Source organism: Sprattus sprattus (genome assembly GCF_963457725.1).
Source record: "Sprattus sprattus genome assembly, chromosome: 18".
In the NCBI taxonomy this organism is placed as follows: Eukaryota; Metazoa; Chordata; class Actinopteri; order Clupeiformes; family Clupeidae; genus Sprattus; species Sprattus sprattus.
In genome coordinates, this window is record NC_137916.1 from 21,936,558 (window position 1) to 21,957,026 (window position 20,469).

General features: G+C 42.9%; 1 protein-coding gene across 1 annotated transcript in view; it reads right to left on the minus strand.

The window, feature by feature from the left end:
- Nucleotides 1-216: 216 nt before the first annotated feature.
- The window catches only part of mybpc2a (myosin binding protein Ca), a gene marked incomplete at its 5' end in the record, with an annotated part of 47,483 nt that continues 27,230 nt past the window's right edge, over nt 217-20,469 (minus strand). The window contains 24 exons of the mRNA XM_080856231.1: nt 217-457; nt 566-752; nt 3,699-3,835; nt 4,718-4,877; nt 5,100-5,239; nt 6,848-7,043; nt 7,261-7,349; nt 7,640-7,807; nt 8,722-8,856; nt 9,309-9,497; nt 9,813-9,917; nt 10,212-10,371; nt 10,593-10,735; nt 10,858-10,887; nt 10,996-11,102; nt 11,368-11,533; nt 13,154-13,317; nt 13,547-13,652; nt 13,934-14,058; nt 14,274-14,406; nt 15,303-15,472; nt 16,322-16,378; nt 18,332-18,349; nt 20,321-20,372. Coding sequence (XP_080712357.1) covers nt 426-457; nt 566-752; nt 3,699-3,835; nt 4,718-4,877; nt 5,100-5,239; nt 6,848-7,043; nt 7,261-7,349; nt 7,640-7,807; nt 8,722-8,856; nt 9,309-9,497; nt 9,813-9,917; nt 10,212-10,371; nt 10,593-10,735; nt 10,858-10,887; nt 10,996-11,102; nt 11,368-11,533; nt 13,154-13,317; nt 13,547-13,652; nt 13,934-14,058; nt 14,274-14,406; nt 15,303-15,472; nt 16,322-16,378; nt 18,332-18,349; nt 20,321-20,372 — 2,969 coding nt within the window. The 3' untranslated portion in view covers nt 217-425. The remainder of the gene's footprint in view (nt 458-565; nt 753-3,698; nt 3,836-4,717; nt 4,878-5,099; nt 5,240-6,847; nt 7,044-7,260; nt 7,350-7,639; nt 7,808-8,721; nt 8,857-9,308; nt 9,498-9,812; nt 9,918-10,211; nt 10,372-10,592; nt 10,736-10,857; nt 10,888-10,995; nt 11,103-11,367; nt 11,534-13,153; nt 13,318-13,546; nt 13,653-13,933; nt 14,059-14,273; nt 14,407-15,302; nt 15,473-16,321; nt 16,379-18,331; nt 18,350-20,320; nt 20,373-20,469) is intronic.

The window sequence follows — 20,469 nt, forward strand, 5'->3', positions numbered from 1 at the left end:
TTTTAATACTGGATGGACTCATAGCGACCTGGACTGAAAAACATTAAAGCAGTTCATCCTGGCGCCTCCTCCCGTAGCAACACAGACCATCAAATGCCATGCAATGCTAGCAGGGGCTAGCTGAAATCACAGATGTATTAATATCCATAAAAATGTCTTGGGAATCACCATTTTACAAGAAGTGAGGATATGAATAATTGTTTATGAGTTCTTCAACATGCAATTCACCAGGTCTCAGCACTTGTATGGAGAATATTCCATTTTACAATACCAGTAGCTGTCTTGGCCATGACCATCTTTCACCTTGTATTTGGGGATCTTAATGCTACTGAAGAGAATAATAGTGGGAAATAAAATGTTTAAGACTTTTTCTTCTAATTCTACAAGCTAGTTTGTTCTCTGCCCATTTCTTCTTCTTCCTTTCATTACTTCTTGACCTCTTCTTTCTCTGTTACGGCTGCAGGACAGAAAGAGTAAGGGAGAAACATATATTAGGATTGGGAAACATCTAGCCTGACTGTCACAAAACTGGGGATTATGGGAACTGTAGTTTCTGGGGCCATACCTCGGATCTCTAGCCTGCACTCCACCTCGTCCACTCCCAGGTCATTGATAGCTCTGCAGGTGTAGTTCCCGCCATCAAATTTGCCAGGCTTCCGGATGTTCAGTGTCAGAACACCCTGGTTATTGAGCATGATGAACTTTGGATTATCACCAATAATCATCTTGTTCTTCATCCATACGATCTTAGGCTGGTGGACATCAACACACATGCCACACATACCCAGACATGGAAAGACAGATATTCACAAGCAGTCATTAGAATACATTTGCATAGTTGCATGGAGATTTCATTCATCATGTATTAATGGAAACCATATATGTGTTATGTTATAAACATGTCATACTATCTGCCTACACTGTGCACTGTGTAGCATATGATATAGAGCTTTCAGAACAAATGTTTATACACACAGCCTCATGAATACATTCTTCTTAGGCGAACATCAGGGAAGGAAATTGATTTTGTAATGGAGTGATTTAGGCAGACATAAGTGGCTTAGAAACCCAGTTCATAATGGGAAGATCAAACTAAAGTTTATATTTATAATTTATAAATATATATATACACACACATATATAATACATGTATTAACATACTGTATATATAAGTATATATAAATATACATTTTTATTACATTGGTATTCATGGGTACATAGAGGCCTGGGCATAATAATTTGTGTCAGGCCTTTCTCCTTCAACTCCTCAGTAGAGCAGTTTGATGCCTGATGTTGTCAGAGGCTGTTTCCCTGATAATGGAACACCAGCTGCTCTCGCCTGCAGCCCTGCACTCCAAGGTCCCAGGATCAATTCCAGCAGAAGCGTTTGATGGGGACCACTTATGTTTGAATCCTGCACGAGGCAACATCTGCCCAGTACAACTGCCATGTGGTTTTGCCTTGGTGTGCTTATAACAGAATACAAGCCTGCAGTATGCACAATGTGTGTGCATTTACAAGCATATAAGACACAGGGGTTGTTTAGAGACAGTCACTTCTTTATAGGGATCATTGTGGTTAGACCATGTGAGAGTTTTTTCCCTTCTTACCTGTGGCATTGACCTAATAAGATCTAACAGGAGAATACTTTGTGAGTGTTTTGTTCTATGGACAAATCATTTGAATGTATATGTCGAGAAGGGATGTCATTTAGGCATGGGATTAGTAAGCAGTGCTTTTTACCGTGGGTTGGTATAGAAAGTTGGACATATATGGGTGTTAGGGGGGGTTCTCAGAACAGAAATACTTCCAACGAATTCAAAAGTGAGAATGCTTCCATGTGGTGGAGACAAAAAGTGCATTTGCTTAACTACCTAGGAAGCACAAGGAGCTGAAGCAGAGGTTCCCAAACTTTTCACGGCAGGTCCACCGTTGTGGCTCCGGGGGGTTAGGGTTCTCATTCCGTTTTATTTTTATTTGCCAACAAAAGCCCACAGCCCTCTTGCTGTAACACGGTGCGCCCCCTGGGGGCCACGCCCCACACTTTGGGAACCACCGAGCTAAAGATATAGCTATTCAACATTCATGAAATATATTTCATCATAATGTCAGGTATACCTTGTCTGGGAATTCCCCGCCCCTTCACTGCATTTCATTTGCTCAGTTAGTCTGGCAAACTACTAAATGGAGGTCCACTTCACTCACGTAATTGGACACGCCTTTAACCAATCAGACCAACGATACTATACAACGATACAACGATCGGTAATAAAGCAAACACATATTTTTTCTGTATGAATTGTTTCAGAGCAAGTTTATGTTCTATTTTCAAAGAAAACTTGCCTTTGAAATCATCCAAGACAGCCGCGAGAGCAGTTTATAGTTTGCTGTGCTTTTCTCTAAGGTTTCGCTTTTGATACTAGACGTGGTTATTTAAAATCCGCCAATGGCGCGCCAGGTAGCCAAAAGCCAGTTTGTGATTGGTCCCAGACATCCTGAGAATGCTGTAATGAACGGCTGTGCAATCTTTGCCAGACCCTTTTCAGAGGCAAAATCAAATTGGCCGGAGAAAAGGGGCGGGACTTCCCAGACTAAGGTATACCTCTTTCAACAAATATCAGTATTTTATTGTACTCTCAACCTATTTTAGGTCCCTGATGTTTTTAGAGCCATCTATGCAAACTATATCAACAAGCAATTCTATAAAAATGTTCTGAAATGATGTCTACATCAATGATGTCTACAAAAATGTCATCTGAAAGTATTCATGGTTGGTGATGAATGCTATTATTCTTTACTACATGCACTTAAGCTTCTATACATTACAGACATGAGCAGAACAACATGCTCAGACATGTGGGGGTGGATCCTTGAACTTGGCTCCATGTAATGGAAAAGATGTTGATGATTTGATGTATTTACAAATATAGATGTATTGAGTGGCTACGGTTGTGTCTGAACCACCTGAACTGAACTCTTGACCCTGTGAGGTGAGTATTTCTTATGTGTCTGGCTATTGTAGTCACACTCAAAACTATTTAGGTTTAGATGACACGTAAGAAGCTTAGCAGCCGTGGCCTACTGGTTAGGGTTTCAGGCCGGTAACCGTAGGGTGGCCGGTTCGACCTGACCAGTAGGAAAAATGATGGCGGGGGAAGTGGTAGACCACTGCTCTCCCATACCCACATCCACGGCTGAAGTGCCCTTCAGCAAGGCACCTAACCCTGATCACTGCTCCCCGGGCGCCGCCAATGGCAGCTCACTGCTCCGGGTTAGTGTGTAACCTCACTTCACTGTGTGTATGTGTGTGTCATGTCAGTGTGTGTGTGTCTACACCACCTCTGCCATAGAGAGGACTTTCACTTTCAAGAAGAAAATGGCTAATTTTAAATGCAAAATTATAGAGTACACAGGCTGCACCTGAATAATTTACTGAAATCACTGAAAATTGACAAGGAAGATATTGCTGCAATACATAGCATTTTTGAAAGCCTTTAGGTTTTATATAAATATGTCGTAAGTTGTATGTATGTACGTATAGAATTTACATTCAACAGTTAATGGGATGGGATGGATTTAAGTGACAAAAAGCATTTTCTTTCATCTTTTGCCATTCCAACAAATACACATACTGTAGGTATAAATAAGTCAGAGCGCACATCCCTTCCCCAAACTCCCATAGACACACCCATACTCACCTTAGGAAAGCCTCGAACAGCACAGGTGATAGCAGCACTGTAGCCTGCTATGAGAGACCTGTCCACCAGGGGTGTGATAAACTTGGGAGAACTGCTTGGGTCCATCTCCTTGTAGGAGGGTGCATTGTGCTGCAGATCTGAGAGTGAAAGTGAGAGAAAGGAAGAAGATGATGATGAGTTTGCTGATGCATCACCTTATCTTAAATTTAAAAGTCATCTGTAGGTATATCCACATTTAACACATCTTCATTAATTCATTAATCAGTTACCGGGGTTTTCTTATTAATTCTGCAAAGAACAGGCCCAATAATCAGATTTATATGGTGGAAACATTGGTTTCCCTCGAGGCCAGGAGAAAACTCATTGACAGGAGACGCGAGGTCTGAGGTCGATCTAATTCGCACATGTTACCTTGTGCCTTTGAAGGCAGAGTAATTGCACTGAACTCCCTAGTCAGTTGCAGAGTATCTCAGACTGAAGTCGGCAAGGGGTGAGTTTGCTCGTCTCAAATGCTGACATGTTAAATAAGCGATTGAACAAGAGGAAGAGAGAGGAAGGTACTGAGTCGCCCTTTACCAAATTGTCACTGCACCTCTACATTGGGCATTGCTTGGCTGCTCCATCTCATAATACTCAATAATAATGCACTGCATCTCTTTTTGGCTTTGACATCAGTTCTGAGATCTTCAAAATTGTATCTATTCAGAATGGACATTGTATGGCATAGCCATCCTGGTAACAACTGATTTGTGCATTAAGAGGCAGGTGCAGAATGCACCCTCAGTGTTTGGGTAATCCGGATAAGGAAGAAGTCTAGGATGTCATTCAAGATTCAAGATTCAAGATTCAAAAAGCTTTATTGTCTAGTATGTTGCCATAGTCTTTTGACTGAAGGCGTGGAGGTGTGTGTGTGTGTGTGTGTCATGTGTCAGAAGTTAAGCTAATCATCACAACGTTAGCTGTAAAGAAATTGCCATGTTTTTCCAGTAAGTGTAGAGTTAAGCCTTAGGGTCTTCTACCTGTTTTGGTTATGACAGCCGTGTTCTTGCTGATGCCGGCTTCATCACTCCGACCACAGAGGTTCTCACTGAGCACACGGAAGGTGTACTCATTACCCATGACCAGGTCAGACACAGTGCAGTGAGGCCTGCGGTTGTGATCATATACTGTGAACCACTCCTGACATCAGAAGAGGGGATAGAGGTTCATGTTATCTTTGTAATAATAATAATAATAATAATAATAATAATAATAATAATAATAATACAAATAAGGCTGTCATAAAATATGAGCTTTGAAGAGATGGGTCTTTAAACCATTCGATACCCACACTGTAGCATACCAGTTTTGCTGTGTACAGGGGTTAAGTTACTTTGTTAGGTGCATGCCAGGGTGACAGACCTTGGTTTTCAGGTCAGCTTTCTGGATGATGTATCCAAGGATCTCACAGTTGCCAGTATCTTTAGGTGGCGTCCACTCCAGAGCAGCATTAAAGCCCCACACATCAGACACCGTCACCGCCACAGGGGGACCAGGCTTATCTGTGAGTGTGTGTGTGTGTGCGTGTGTTCGTGTGTGTGTGTGTGTGTGTGTGTGTGTGTGTGTGTGTGTGTGTGTGTGTGTGTGTGTGTGTGTGTGTGTGTGTGTGTGTGTGTGAGTGTGAGTGTGTGTGTGTGTGTGTGTATGAGAGAGAGAGAAAGTAATGAGAGGTCAGTTTCATGTATTAAAGCAAGGGAAGAGAGATGTGAACACACACTGACAATTCCTGTCATATCTAAACAAGGTGAAAAGACCAGGAGAGGAAGGGGCTGTGCTTGGTGAATCATGAATGAAGGGGGATGAAAAAGAGAAAAAAAAGTGTCCTACAGTGGTGACTTTAAGATCAGCATGAAATAGTTTGAGGACACATGTCAATGTGTAAAATGCAAATTTGCAAATTTGTAAAATGTGAGAAAAAGAATGTCAAAAAAGAACAAGGGGTGAAGGGTTAATAAAATAAAAAGAGCAGTGAGACAGTGAGTGGGTGACAGTGAGTGAGAAAAACAGACGAGGGAAAGAGAGAGAGAATAATGGAAGAGAGATGAAGAACAATAGTGACCGACCCTGAAAGAGACATGAAGATTGAGAGAGGAAGAAGTGAGAAGGAGCGAAATAGAGAGAAAGGTAGCGGTTGTTGGCAAGGAGTGGGGGGTAGGAGGGCTGGATCTTGACGACAGTGAGCGTTGGGCATTAATCCTGCGCTGGCAGAAGGGAACGCAGCCCCCTCGCTTTGAGGGAGAATGTGTCTGTGTGAGAGAGAGAGGGAGAGAGGGAGAGAAAGAGAGAGAGAGAGCAAGAGAGAAAGTGGAGTGTCTGCCTGTGGATGTGAGTGTATTTGTGTGTGTGTGTGTGAGTGTGTGTGTGTGTGTATTTAGTGTATGTGTGTGAGTCAGCTTCCTCTGAAGGGTCTACGCTCCCCTCATTAGCTCCCCTCTCAGCAGGAGGGTCCCCTAATCCGCCTCCTAATCACACTCCGCACCCTCGCTAATCCCTACGGGACCCCACCCGGTAATCCCTCACGTGGCACGCTGACCCGCAGCAGCCGCAAGATTAAACACCACGCCATCCGCCCATGTGTCCCCCAACCCCCCCATCCCCATTCCCATCATGCAGGTAACTTTAACAACTTCTAGATTACGGCAGCTTCAAGGTGTTTGGTTATGGAGGGGGAGAGGGAAAAAAGACGGGATAACTGTGCAGATTTAACTGGGATTTTAGAGATCAGTGGGGTTATTGAGTGTAGGTACCTGGTGGTTAGGGTTAGTGAATGTTAAGGCTACTTTGTCTCTGAAGCTGAACCAGAGCTCCTTTCTAGGACACAAGTTAAGGAAAAACACATAAAAGAATAAGAGGAATGGCTTAATGTGAACAACTGGACACTTTCTCTAAAATGATGCAGACATCAATGCAGTCTTATACTTTCTTTTTCTTTTCGGCAGTGGCAAAGCTAGTTATACATAAGTAGATGACAGCATGCAAAAGCTATCTGTGGTATATACTTTGTTTAACTTTTTCAGCTGTTGATTGTTGATATCTGTTGGTGTTTGTTTGGGCAGTTTGAATTGGCCTTTGGTCAACATATCAGTTCAAAAACGGTGGTCAGCACTGACCCACGATCTGGATCTCCACGGTGCCTTTGTCCTCCATGTTCTCGATCTGCACGGTCAGCGTGTACTTCCCGGAGTGCTCCCTCTCAGCTGAGCGGATGAACAGGATGGTGTCCGCTTCGCTTGTGCGCACATTCACTGTCTTAGTGTCCAGGGGCTCGCCATCTTTGGTCCAAGTCACGCTGGGCCGGGGTTTTCCCTGTTCAAAGAGGGGGGTTGGGGAGTCTAGACATCAACTCTGGAAGAAATAAGCTCTTCAGCTTGTTCTCTGAGACAACAAATGTATAGTGAACATGAACAACTCGTGTATGGATCTTTGACATGTACGTACCATTTAGAGGACGTACCCCTTTTACAGTGCAAGAGTGTGGACTGAGGTTACATGACTTACAGACCAGATCAGTTTGCTGTCTCACCTGGAAGGGAATGACAAGATTGATCTTCTCGCCAACCTTCCTGATGAATTTGGTTCTGAGTTGCCGTGGGAGACGGATCTTAGGTTGCTCTGAAAGGAGAAAGTAGAGAAGTGTTCAGATAGAGGTCAGTGTGATCTTAAATATCTAAAAGTGTCTTAAAAGCAATTAGGCTGACAGTTTAGTCTACAAGCCATTTGAGAGCTAGGAAGCGTGCAAGCTGACAGAGTGGTTGTTTCGGTTTGTGTGTGTAAGAGAGGGAGACAGAAAGAGAGCTTGTGTGTGAGTGTGAGTGTGTGTGTGTTTGTGTGTGTGTGTGTGTGTGTGTGTGTGCGTGCGTGCGTGCGTGCGTGTGTGTTTGTTTGTAGAATTTTCCGCTCACCCATGATCTCTCGGATGGTAACAGCTTGCTGCATGGTTGCTGGAGGACTGCGTCCAGCAATGTTCACTGCAAACACCCTAAATAGGAGCCTCTCGCCCACAGGAAGATTCCTGACCCGGTAATTGTTCTTCTCCACTGGCTGCTGATTGGCCTGCACCCACTCAGTTCCTGCAGAGAAGAACCAGTGGTGACATGAGGCACATACTATGGGACCAGTGGTGACATGAGGTACATACTATGGTACCAGTGGTGACATGAGGTACATACTATGGTACCAGTGGTGACATGAGGTACATACTATGGTACCAGTGGTGACATGAGGTACATGAGGCACATACTATGGTACCAGTGGTGACATGATGCACATACTATGGTACCAGTGGTGACATGAGGTACATGAGGTACATTCTATGGTACCAGTGGTGACATTAGGTACATGAGGTACATTCTATGGTACCAGTGGTGACATTAGGTACATGAGGTACATTCTATGGTACCAGTGGTGACATGAGGTACATACTATGGTACCAGTGGTGACATTAGGTACATGAGGTACATTCTATGGTACCAGTGGTGACATGAGGTACACACAGGAGGCACAGATTAGAGGATGGTTACCCGTTGCAAAGGCAGACAGGGCCCGCTGGGACCCGTTGGTACGGCTGACATTTTTGAAATTATATTTGGGCTCGGTCACATAGGCCAATTGCATTAGTGAACATTTGAATTTTGAACTGTGGACTAATTAGGATAGGCTACCTTAAATTGTTCCTCATTTTAGTTGAGCTTAAGCCTACATTTTGTATCTGCTTAAGGCCCGGGCTCAGACATCAAACACAGGCTTGGCAGTGTCAGGCTTGGCTCTCACTCTCTTTGGCTCGGGTCAGGTTCAGATGGAAATATGCAGCCCATATCACACTCTTATCCAGACATGAGATACAGATGCGAATATGGCTATGAGTCTCAAAGCATACTCTGACTTTGTATCACCGCCACAACCACTACTACTCAGTACTGACCTGGAAGCATTTGTAGTCCACTTAGGATCTACTGATCATGTGTGTAATGTTTCAGAGGCTTACCTCCCTCTTTGCACCATTCGATGATGTAGCCATCGATGCCTCCGGCCCCGAGTCTCTCAGGTGGACGCCACTTCAGGGCACAGGTGCTGTCTGTGACATCATCCACCGTGAGACGAGTGGGCTCACTTGTTGGGGCTTAAGGGTTCAACAAAATCAAAGGCGAGCCATGAGCTCACTGACACATTTATTCTGCAACAGTTCCACTGAATCCAACCTGAATTTTTATAGACCTTTCATAACTATTCCAACAACGTACAGGTCATGAGAATGACATGCAGGTGTACAGAGGGTAGAGGAATGTGAGGGAAATAATGGGAGGGATAGCCAACACCTACCTATTGGCATGTAAGGGAAGTATAACCAACACCTACCTATTGGCATGAAAGGGAAGTATAACCAACACCTACCTATTGGCATGTAAGGGAAGGATAACCAACACCTACCTATTGGCATGAAAGGGAAGTATAACCAACACCTACCTATTGGCATGAAAGGGAAGTATAACCAACACCTACCTATTGGCATGTAAGGGAAGGATAACCAACACCTACCTATTGGCATGTAAGGGAAGGATAACCAACACCTACCTATTGGCATGAAAGGCTTAGAAGTCTCACTAGGCTGTGAGATGCCGATGCCATTGACAGCAAAAACTCTCATCTCATACATTGTGCCCTCAATCATCTTCTTGGCCTCGTAAGTGGTTGACTCAAAGATGTCAAAGTTCAGCTTGGTCCATCTTTGGGAGCCCTTCTTCTTCCTCTCCATCAAATAACCTGGAAGTGATATTATAAACTCGATGTGATGCAGATGACTATCACTGCCATGGTATAGAGTATGTAGCCCACACTGCACTCTGACACAATGCATATAGTATGTGCATTTTGACTTAGTTTTTGCACTAAAACAAATCAGAAGTTGTCTGTATGAGGTACATTGCAACTATAGTCAACTATATACATTAATTGTGCACCTGTGGTCCAATACTTTAATCTTTGAGACCAGCAGCTTAGTTTGTCTCATTACCCTTTTCTCATATCAATAGACTGAAGGTAAAAAAAACTGCTGCGAGACATAGATTGAGAGCATACCTTTAATGGGTGCTCCACCATCAAATTTAGGGACCTCCCAGATGATGGTAGCTGTGTCCTCTCCAACCCCAGTGCACTTGACATTCTGAGGGGGATCAGGCACATCTGCAAAAAAGGGAATGAAAGAAAGAAACAGAAGAGGACAAGAGAAGGAGAGGGGGGCATTCAGCAGACAGATATGAGCACAAAAAAAACAGTGAAATAAGATGAAGTAAAGTAAAGAGTCGAGACTATTTTAATGAGATGCATAAAGGAGATTAAAGACAGATTGCTAAAGAACATTCATCATTTAGTGGAGCAGAGAGAGAGAATAAAAAAAGAAATAAAGAGAGGGAGAGAGACAGAGAGACAGAGAGAGAGAGAGAAAGAGAGGGGGGGGGGGCAGGACCTGTCACTCACCCACAATCTTAACTGTGAGTTCGGCCTTGTCCTCTCCGGCAGGGTTGGTGACAGTGATGGTATATTTCCCCTCATCGCTCCTCTCAGCCCCCTCGATGACAAAGCTGCTCAGATTCTTCCTGGTCTCCACATGCACCCGGCCCTCCGCTTCGGTGATCTCCTGAGCCGGGTGGAGACAGAATTACAATAAGAACACGGCCTGAAGTGCTCATCTCAAAGCAGTGGAGGATTTAACAGCAGACCTCAAACACCCCAACAGCCCTAAATGTGCAAATGTGCCAGCCTGGACTGTTCTCTTCTCCGTTCTGCTGCTCTGGTGGCTTTCAATTTACATATTTAAAAATGACTTTATAATGACTTCACTTCCCACAAAACCCTTACAGTGTCTCCCTTCCTCCAGCACACGGCGGGGGCCGGATCTCCTGTGATTTCCACATCGAGGCGGAGCTTGTTGCCGGCCACAACGACAATAGTGTTCTTGCTGACCATACTCCCAGTGGTGTCCAGGTGGATTTTGGGTGGGTCTGTGATAAATCATTGAATGTGTCATTGTTGAGGTGTTGGACACAATGATGGCAAGTGATACAAGATGGCAAGTGTTGGACACATGATGGCAAGTGTACATTTGTGTTCTGTCAGTACCCACCCTGGCGAGGAACATAATCGATCTTGATTTCTATGAAAAACAAGAGAGACAAGAGAGTGTGAATGAGCCTCGGTCGATGCAGCTACTCAAAAGTAATCTTTATTGCTTAAAGTCGTGAGCAATGTTCCATCGCCATACCCAAGAAGTTGAGTTTAGCAGAGAGTGACAGAGCGTATCCATCTGGCACAAAAGTGTAATCTCCTGCATCCTCTGGCTTCACCTCATTGATCGTTAGCTTGTGAATCCTGCGTACCAAATACTTGTGTTACCAAGGCAACCAACAAACATTGGGTTAAATATGTAACCTTGGTCACCTTATGGAATACGCCCCTTTTCTGCATAGTCCTGACTCTCACACAACCTTGCTCTCACACAACCTTGCTCTCACAGACCTGTCTCCCCGGCAACGACACACTCAGTAACCCGCTCTCCGAGATAACACGAACAAAACATTGTGCACTCTTTATCAGAAATGTTTGTGAGGGGCCAGCATAATAGAGCACACTGTACCTTCCCACATGTGTCATCTTGAAGCGGTTACTTGGTACGACCTCCACACCATCTTTTAACCACTTGCCAGTCACCTTTTCGTCGGACACTTCACATTTGAACACGGCCTGTTCCGCTGCTTTCACTGTCAGGTCGGCAATGCTCTGGAGCACTTCCAGCTCCTTGTCTGAAAGACAGAGGGGCCAAATACAGGAGGGGAGGCACCGCACACAAAGGAGAAGACATGTATAGGTGGGGATGGCCAGTGTTGGGGAAGGTTATTGTGGGGGAAAAAAAGTAATGTATGGCATATTCGTTCTAATATGATACATTGACATATTATTGTGAAAAGAAATATGTTTCCTTGTCAGAAAAAGTTCTTGGGCTCTAGTTTGAGAACTAACATGGCAAAGGTAGTCAGGATCCTTGTAAGCAAGACTCAAACAGCCCATGGAGTAGGGTTTAGGTTCGGCCTGTGCTCAAAGCTTGAGGTATGGTCTCTGGCATAACTAACAGGAGAGCGGCATATTCCTTTTGAACGAAGCTTCAGATGTTGTTACAGTGCGTTGACTTTGCGAGGTGTGCTGTAATATGCTATTAAATTGGACTAAAGATCTTTTTCCTTTTGATCACTGACCTGACCTTTGTGATCTGGCCATGGGCACTTTTTTCAAGTAATCGCTACCCTGAAAGGCTACTGGGATAACTGAATTATTTGTAGTAGGATACATCTATCATGTGCTGACCCTATGGCTTGTCTACTTCAGATACAGGGACCACGGTATTCAATTGCCTTTGATCTAAAGCTGAAATGGACACTGATAAGTTGTCATTGGTTTTCTTCAAATATCTGCTTCAGAAGCGGCATTGCATACTGGCATGTCTTTAACATCAAGAATGCGCAGGAAGAAATTGTAGTGTTGCATATGTCCGACTAGGTGAAACAAACAAAAAAGGAAATCTTAGGCAAGTTCCTTCATTTCTGCCCTGTTATTCCCACCAAACTAGAGCCCCTTTGAGTGGAAGCATAGCTCGGATAGAATGTTCATGATCAAAGGCATATTCTCGATTTCATTTTCAACTCAATCCATACATCTGAGACATCTGTAACATTTTTTAGATTACTGCAGACAATAATTTGTACCAAATTGATCTGCATGTATGAAAGAACAGGACATTTATAGCTTAATTAAAATAGAATTCATCACAAAGATGTGAATGTTAACTTTTTCTGAAAACTTTTATGAATTGTTTAATTAAGCATTACAGTGTAATTTGGTGTCAATTTCTTCAAGGTGTACCCATTATTATTACTATTATCATTGTTGTTATTTAATTACAGTGTTGCTAGTTTGTTGAAAATATTGTAAACTCTTCTTTACACAGACCTTTCTATCTCCTCTTACTCTTGTTTGCATTCTAAGACTGTGTCATGCATGAACAGAACAACATTATTGTGTGTGGTAATCAATAATATGTTATAGGATCAGCATACAGAAATTGAGTTGAAAAGTCCGTACTTTGACTATTTAAAAAAACAGTTAGGTAGGAACAGTTATGGGTTACTTTTCTAATACAATGTGACGGATTTTGAACTTCTACTAACTTGTTACTCCCAACACTGAAAATGATCAATTAAAGGGTGAGAAGGGAAAGGGGAGATAAACTTAATACTTGCTTTATCACAAGTTGACAGTACATATCCAATACATATAATATCTAAGACCTGGGCCTCAAAAGGATCTTGCACATACAACATATTAGCGATTTGGACCTGAAATGCCATCCCACAGGGTAACCACTGTACCTTCCACATCTAGCTCTGCCTCAGAGTGTCCCCCATTAGTGAACACAGTGAATCCCCCAATGTCGTCTTTAGTGGCCTCGCCGATGATGAGCATGTGCTTCTTGCCATCTTTCTTAATGCGGTACCTTGTGAGGTCGCGGGTTATCTCGATTCCATCCTTCATCCTAATCCAAACAGACAGAAGGAAGAGAGGCAGTGTAGTGAGGAGAAATCTGACAAGGGGATGGATTAGAGAGGGACTGCGGAATTCAGATACAGAATGAGGGACATCATGGACAGACATACAGGCGTAGAACAAGGTATTGTGCAATCCAGACAGAAAGGTCAAAGAGAGATTTTTGTCCATTATGTTGACTTCTAGCTTTAGGTATTTTTGTGCTTGTTTTGACTCACCATATGACATTGGCTCCCTCATCAGAAACCTCACACTCAAACTCCACCTTGTCTCCAACCACCACGTGCATGTCATCCAGTGCCTTCGTGATCAGGACCGGAGGTTCTGAAAAAACATTATGGACAAGTAGACATATACATCATCTCACAGAAAACACATTGTCCTTCCAAGCACACGGCTTCGAAGAATGGTGTGAAGGATCACTTTGATTGTAATGGTTATGTTCACAGTAATGAAAGCCAGCAATGAAAAGAATAAGGATGATTGCAGTCGTCTAGGTGATGATCATCATGACAATGGTGGTGATGTTGTGGTTCATGACAATATTGTGATTAAAGTGAAGGGAATAAGGATAGAAAAGATGACGGAGAATGTGTTGCCAGTACCCTTCACAAAGACTTCAGTGAAACACTTTTCATCATCCACAACGCACTCATAGGCAGCGTCGTCCGAGAGGTTACATTTGTTGATTGTCAGCTTTCTCAGACCCCCTACAGTCTCAAACACGTACCTGAGAAAGTGATGGAAAAGAGGGAGTATACACACAGAAACACACACACACGTGCGCACACACACACACACAGACGCACACACATACACACACACACACACACACACACACACACACACACACACACACAAAACCTCACATGAGTTCATACACACAGGCACATTAACATACTCACACAAAATGTCAGCCACAAACACACACATGGTCACACATACTTGGCCGAGGGTTTAATCTCTACTCCATTCTTCAGCCATTTCACTTGAGCGTTGGGGTTAGCCAACTCGACAACAAGCTGAATCCTCTTGCCCTTCTGCACTGAGTAGGCGTCGTCCAGTTTCTTCAGGAATGCTGGGAAAAAACAAACCATGTGTGTATAATCTACTAGGTGGCTTTTGTATACACTACACAGTTGAAGCATTTTTGTGGTGTTTGTGTATATTGATTGTTAGCTGTAACATTTGAGATAAGTTGGCTATCTAGCAACCTAACTGTTAAAACCAACTGGCATCATTAGCGAATGCAGGATCAAGAATTGCTAAATAACTTGTTCCTGTGCTAGTTGAAATAAATTAGTTTGAATTATTTTTGTGAATGTTAACTATTTTATTTGCATCAGTTACATAGCGGACATTTAACTTGAACAATCCAAATACTATGTATTGAAGTATTCTGGTGAGTAGATTGGAGTAGACTTGACTGAAACACTAAATATAAAAAATATCTCTAATACTCAATAGAGCTAAGATAATACTTAGAAAAGCACTGCTGCCCCTTGAATCCCTACCTCACAGTGTAGAGTAACATTAGAAAATGGACCTATAGGTAATAGCTGTATTAACTATATCTTGGACAGGGATTAAGTTCGGAGGAGAGGAGAGGAAGGAAGAAAGAGGAAGAGGAGAGGAGAGGAGAGGAGAGGAGAGGAGAAGAGAGGAGAGGAGAGGAGAGGAGAGGAAGAGGAAGAGGAGAAGAGAGGAGAGGAGAGGAGAGGAGAAGAGAGGAGAGGAGAGGAGAGGAGAGGAGAGGAGGAGAGAGGAGAGGAGAGGAGAGGAGAGGAGAAGAGAGGAGAAGATAGGAGAGGAGAGGAAGAGGAAGAGGAGAAGAGAGGAGAGGAGAGGAGAGGAGAGGAGAGAAGAGGAAGAGGAGAGGAGAGAAGAGGAAGAGGAGAAGAGAGGAGAAGAGAGGAGAGGAGAAGAGGAGAGGAGAGGAGAGGAGAGGAAGAGGAGAGGAGAGTTATCGCTCACCATCACTCTTCTTGGGCTCCACGGGCTTCCTCATCTTCTTCAGCCTCTTCAGCATGCCCCTGAGGTCAGTGATGCCATACTCAAAAGCAATCTTCTCATAGTCACAGGGATCGGCTTTGGTCAAGATCGCCCACACGTCCACCTCCTCCTTCTCCGTCACTTTCACCTCTCTGAGAGAGCCAGTGAGTGAGAGGCAGAGAAAGATAGAGAGATAAGTTTAAAGAGAATACATGTAAATATTCATTATGGTGAGTTGCTCAACAGCATTTAAAAAAACAAATTGCATTCTGGTGAGTTTGAAGCGTATATCATCTGACATATGTTGGTTAAGAGTTCCTCAAAAGGCTCACACTTCGGGAGAGCTGTGGCGCAATCTTTTACACACCCCCTAGCAACAGGTCCTCTTAGCAGAATACACACCAGAAGTATTACAGCACATTACAAGTCCAAATAAAAGCAACAATTACAACTAGGTATAAGATGCAGTGACTTATTGACTATGGTATATCATTATTAACTCTGAACATTAAATTCTGATTCCTTCAGTATGAACGAGCTTGAACGCCCACGGGGACGCAGGATTGAATCGACCCGCGGCCATTTCCCGATCCCACTCCCAATCTCTCTCCAGCGCATTTCCTGTCAAACCTTCACTATCCTATCCCACCCCTAAAAATTGGCTCACACTTGGACAATACACACCAGCCCTAACAAAATTACAGAGCATCACATATAATTCCACCGCCAAGGATTTAATATGAAGTGATCCTCTGAAAATTCCTTAGCTTGAAAACCTTTGCTAGACACTGACCTTTCGCTTAAGGGAGCTACTATAATTAGCAACACATTTGCGGGCAAATTATTCTTTCAGCACATCCCATGTGAATTCTGACTAGCGACCCAGGGATTTCTGACAAAGACATATTTAAGTGTTCAATAATGGGGGACGTTAGGCAGAGGGGTATTGTTGTTTTATTGTAATACTGTGTACAATTGGTGTCACAAAGCCCCTCGCTGACCTTTTCTTAAGCAAACCACTGAAGTCCAGATCGCCTGCATCTTCGCCTGCATCTCCCCTGTGCGTGCATGTGCAAGTGAGAGAAGAGGGGGGGGAGAGAAGGAGAGAAACCAAAAGAAGGTAAGTATTGGTCAACCATAAAACAGTATCTTACCTGTGTCATTCTCTATTTAACCAAGGTTACTGTCCCTCCATGTGATGACAATGTGCAACAAAGATGAGGAACAAAAAGACATATCTACTAACCACTGATTTCAACCATTTGACTCTCAACATCAGGTTCATCATCACTTTGATATTTCCCAAAGCTTACCCATTTCTGGAGATTTTATTTTTCATTGCTTATCCAGAGGTAAGGACAAGCAGCTACTTACCAGTGCTTATCAAACATAATTTACACATTCTGTGTTCACACAGAATGTGTGAATGCAAACACTGTATATGACTATATGCTGAACTCACAACAACACACAGACACAGCAGCTCTTGAAGACAAAGGTACACATGCAAGCAAGGCTAACATACATATGGATGGGCAGTTGGAGAAACACTTATTACAGTGACATCAGCACACTCAAGGTAAGTGGTAGGTCAAGGGGTATGGACACTGGGACATGGAACATAAGAATGTAACACAGAGAAATGGCTATTGGATATGGCTATCCAATAGACTGTGTTTTTTTTATCAAAACTTTCATTTTGATTGCTAGCATATTTAAAACAAAATGTTCGCATGAAGTGGTCAACCTTGGAGTTTTCTCAGGTTATGTTTAATGTTCAGCAAATGCAAGTCGAATGAGTGTCTTGGTTTTGGTGTGACTGATGTAATATGCAGAATTATCAATACATGATATAGTATCATAGCCTTACAAACACTGTTGTAAAATGTGTTTAATGCTTTTAATATAAAAGCCACAACTTTATCACCTAAGGGAATCCAGGGATCAGGAACACAAATACAGATGTGGGCTGGTATGAAGCTACTCAGAATGAAATTTTGCTGGGAACTGGTAAGAATGATTAGAATTCATAAATGTATCTCGTATACTATAGCCCAACAATAAGCACATGGTATCCTATAATGATACTGTAATCATACTAATTTCATCTTTAACAAAAAAGGGAAAAGGGCTCTGCAGTGGCTGAAAGGTTTTTTTTTTATTGGAAAAGCTCATGTTTGTTTATGAGGGGGTCATGCAGAGGTGCCTGGTAAGTGGAAGGGCTTTCATCACAGATCTAATAATAGGGATCTCTAGCATCACAAAGAAATAATAATGTTTGTAATAATGAGAATGCCCGCAACTTCGCTTTTCCTGGAAACTGTGAAAATGCAAGCCTTGTTGGATGACATTTGATCCTTTATATTAATCGGCTATTTCAAAGCAATTCAGCTTTAAACAACATGTTTTTTTTCTTTACTGAGTTTTGCAAATACTCAGTTACTGTAATGTAAAGATTCACTGGATATTTCCATGGAAGATTAGATTTCGCATTGTCTGTTTTCTTTTGCACATATGTTGGCTTGTACTGTGGATATTGGGTATGCATAAGATATGCAAGTTTGGAAACCATCATGGTTAAGACTTCTTCTCAAGCCATTCTCAATCCATATAACTTTTTTTGGTCCCTGGTGGGTCTTAAAGGCTTTACACATACCAGCCAAGCCCTCTACATTAAATGCCCAATCAGACAACCTTCCGAAACCAAACTCTTGTTCAATGTGTTGTTTTCATCTTTGTCCACTCATTGAAAACGGGGGCTCCAGATCTACATCACCCTGCTACCAAGAAAACGTGAGAATGGAAAGTTGGATCATGAGATCTCCACATCAGATGCCCATCAGTCCACCTTTATACACCATTCCCTTCTTCGCTCCTCTCCTCATTTCTCTGCCCACTGATTTAACTCAGGGGTCTAATTCCACCCGCCCTACTACATATACTATTCCACACAAGGTATGACACAGCTGTATATGTAGATATGTGGACATAGGCTGTGTCTCTTATCTTACCCCTCTTTCTTGGGCTTCCTGAGCAAAGGGAGGAGATGGCATTTAAAACAGACACCAGATATTAGATAGTAGCCTAGTAACAGTAGACCAGTGACATAAATGCATTGTATATTTACCGTGAACTGCAACACTAACGCCACTCACTAAAACACACAATATTCACTCATGCCAACTCGCACCCTGTCAGGGGTACCTGACAGAGGCAAAGAGGAAGACTGAGAGTCAAAGAGACAGGCAGGCACAAAGAGACAGGAGGGGCAGAGGGAGACCCAGATAATGGAAGTCAGAGAGCCACCCTCCTGGGAAACACTACTACGGAGACACAGGCACAGCAAAAGGTTGCTGAAACATGCATAAATGGCGTCCCAATTAACCCTACATGCATTTCCCATGACAAATACACACAAAACAGCTCAACGCCAATATTAACTCTCTCCACCAGTCGGAGGAAAGTTTGAATAAAGGAAAGGCTGTGTCCAGACGATTAACACCGTAACTGGACATCAGGACAGGACACACACAGCAGCATCCACAGAGGCTAACACATCATGAGCAGACTCTGTTTCATTTCATTCAAGATACAGAAAGTGAAGTGGGGTCCGAGGGTTGGTCGTCAAGCTTACACAAGGTGCCTCCACACACCAGGCATAGAAACGGACACAAGTGACATGGTGCATAAGGGAATCATGTCCTTAAGGCCATTTCCATGTTGAAATGAATATGCCATTGAATGAGGTAATTACTTGTAATTATATGACTTCAGTTGTGTTCATATTTACAGTATGAACAATCACATATACAGATACAGTAAGTGTGTGTGTGTGTTTGTGCGTGTGTGTATGCCCTACAATATTCACAGCCTTTATAACAAGGTTTTTGTATGATGTAGTTTTTCTAGGGTGTAGTACATTTGGTGTAGTACATATGTGCATATTACATGTGACTGTCACGATTTAATCTTTATCTGAATCATATGTCTACAGTATTGAGTGGTTATCCATACTCATCTGAGATGGTGTAGGACATTTTGATTACGAGATCATGAGAGTCATTTTTTTTGATAACCCAGAGACGACAAAAAGAGATATCAAAATCTGGACTATCCAGATTCCAAATACCGGCTACAGAGAATGTTTATGAACAATCAAAAGCCAGATCATGAGATCTCCACACACAGACCCATAAGGCAAAGCCTTCATAAAACATTCTCTCTCTCACTCTTCTCTTTTTTATCCCTCTTTCTGTCCAGTAACTGAACTGAAGGGCCAACAGATTTCCCAAACATCACAAAGAAACACATATTGAGAATGGAAGGCCAGATCAAGAGATCTCCGCATCAGACAGATGCCCATCAATCCACCTTCATACTCCATTCTCTCCCTCACTCTTGTCTTCTCCTCTCATGTTCATTGATTTAGGTCAGAGGTCACATACGACACCCCGTCCCACACACATACTACAACACACATGACACGACACAGCTGTATATGTGGACATATGCTGTGTCTCTTATCTTACCCCTCATTCTTGGGCTTCCTGAGCAAAGGGAGGAGAGGGTGTTTAAAACAGAGAACAAAACAGACACCCAAAATCTGACATTTACACATTTACAGTTTAGTGGTTAAACAAATACATCTGATCTTTACTTAGAGTGTACAATACAAACAGTGCTCCGCCATGCTCTGCAGTCACAGACAAGGAGAAAGACAGAGACAGATGGAGAGACAGATGACAGGTGAAGAGAGACAGGATAAGAAGAGGATGAAGACATTTGAGGTCGAACCTGGGATACAGGGCCAAAGGCAGTAATATTCTCTATATGTGATAAGATCTATGCATTTTTTCATGAAACATTTCCAAATACACTCAACCAGTCCAAGAAATCTAAATAAAGGGAGTGCCTGTCTCTAGACCAAGTTGTGTCTTGACCTTTAGTTATACACCAGAACACACATACACACACCTACACAACCACTCAAACCAACTTACGAGCGTTTAAAGGACTCCAGAATGTTGGCTTGCTGCTGTGTCTCTTCCACGACTGTGTCAGGATGATAAAAAAAAGTGAAATAAGACACTCCGTCACTCAACATGAGACAATCCGTTCAGTGAGATGGCCGACTGACGGACAGATATGA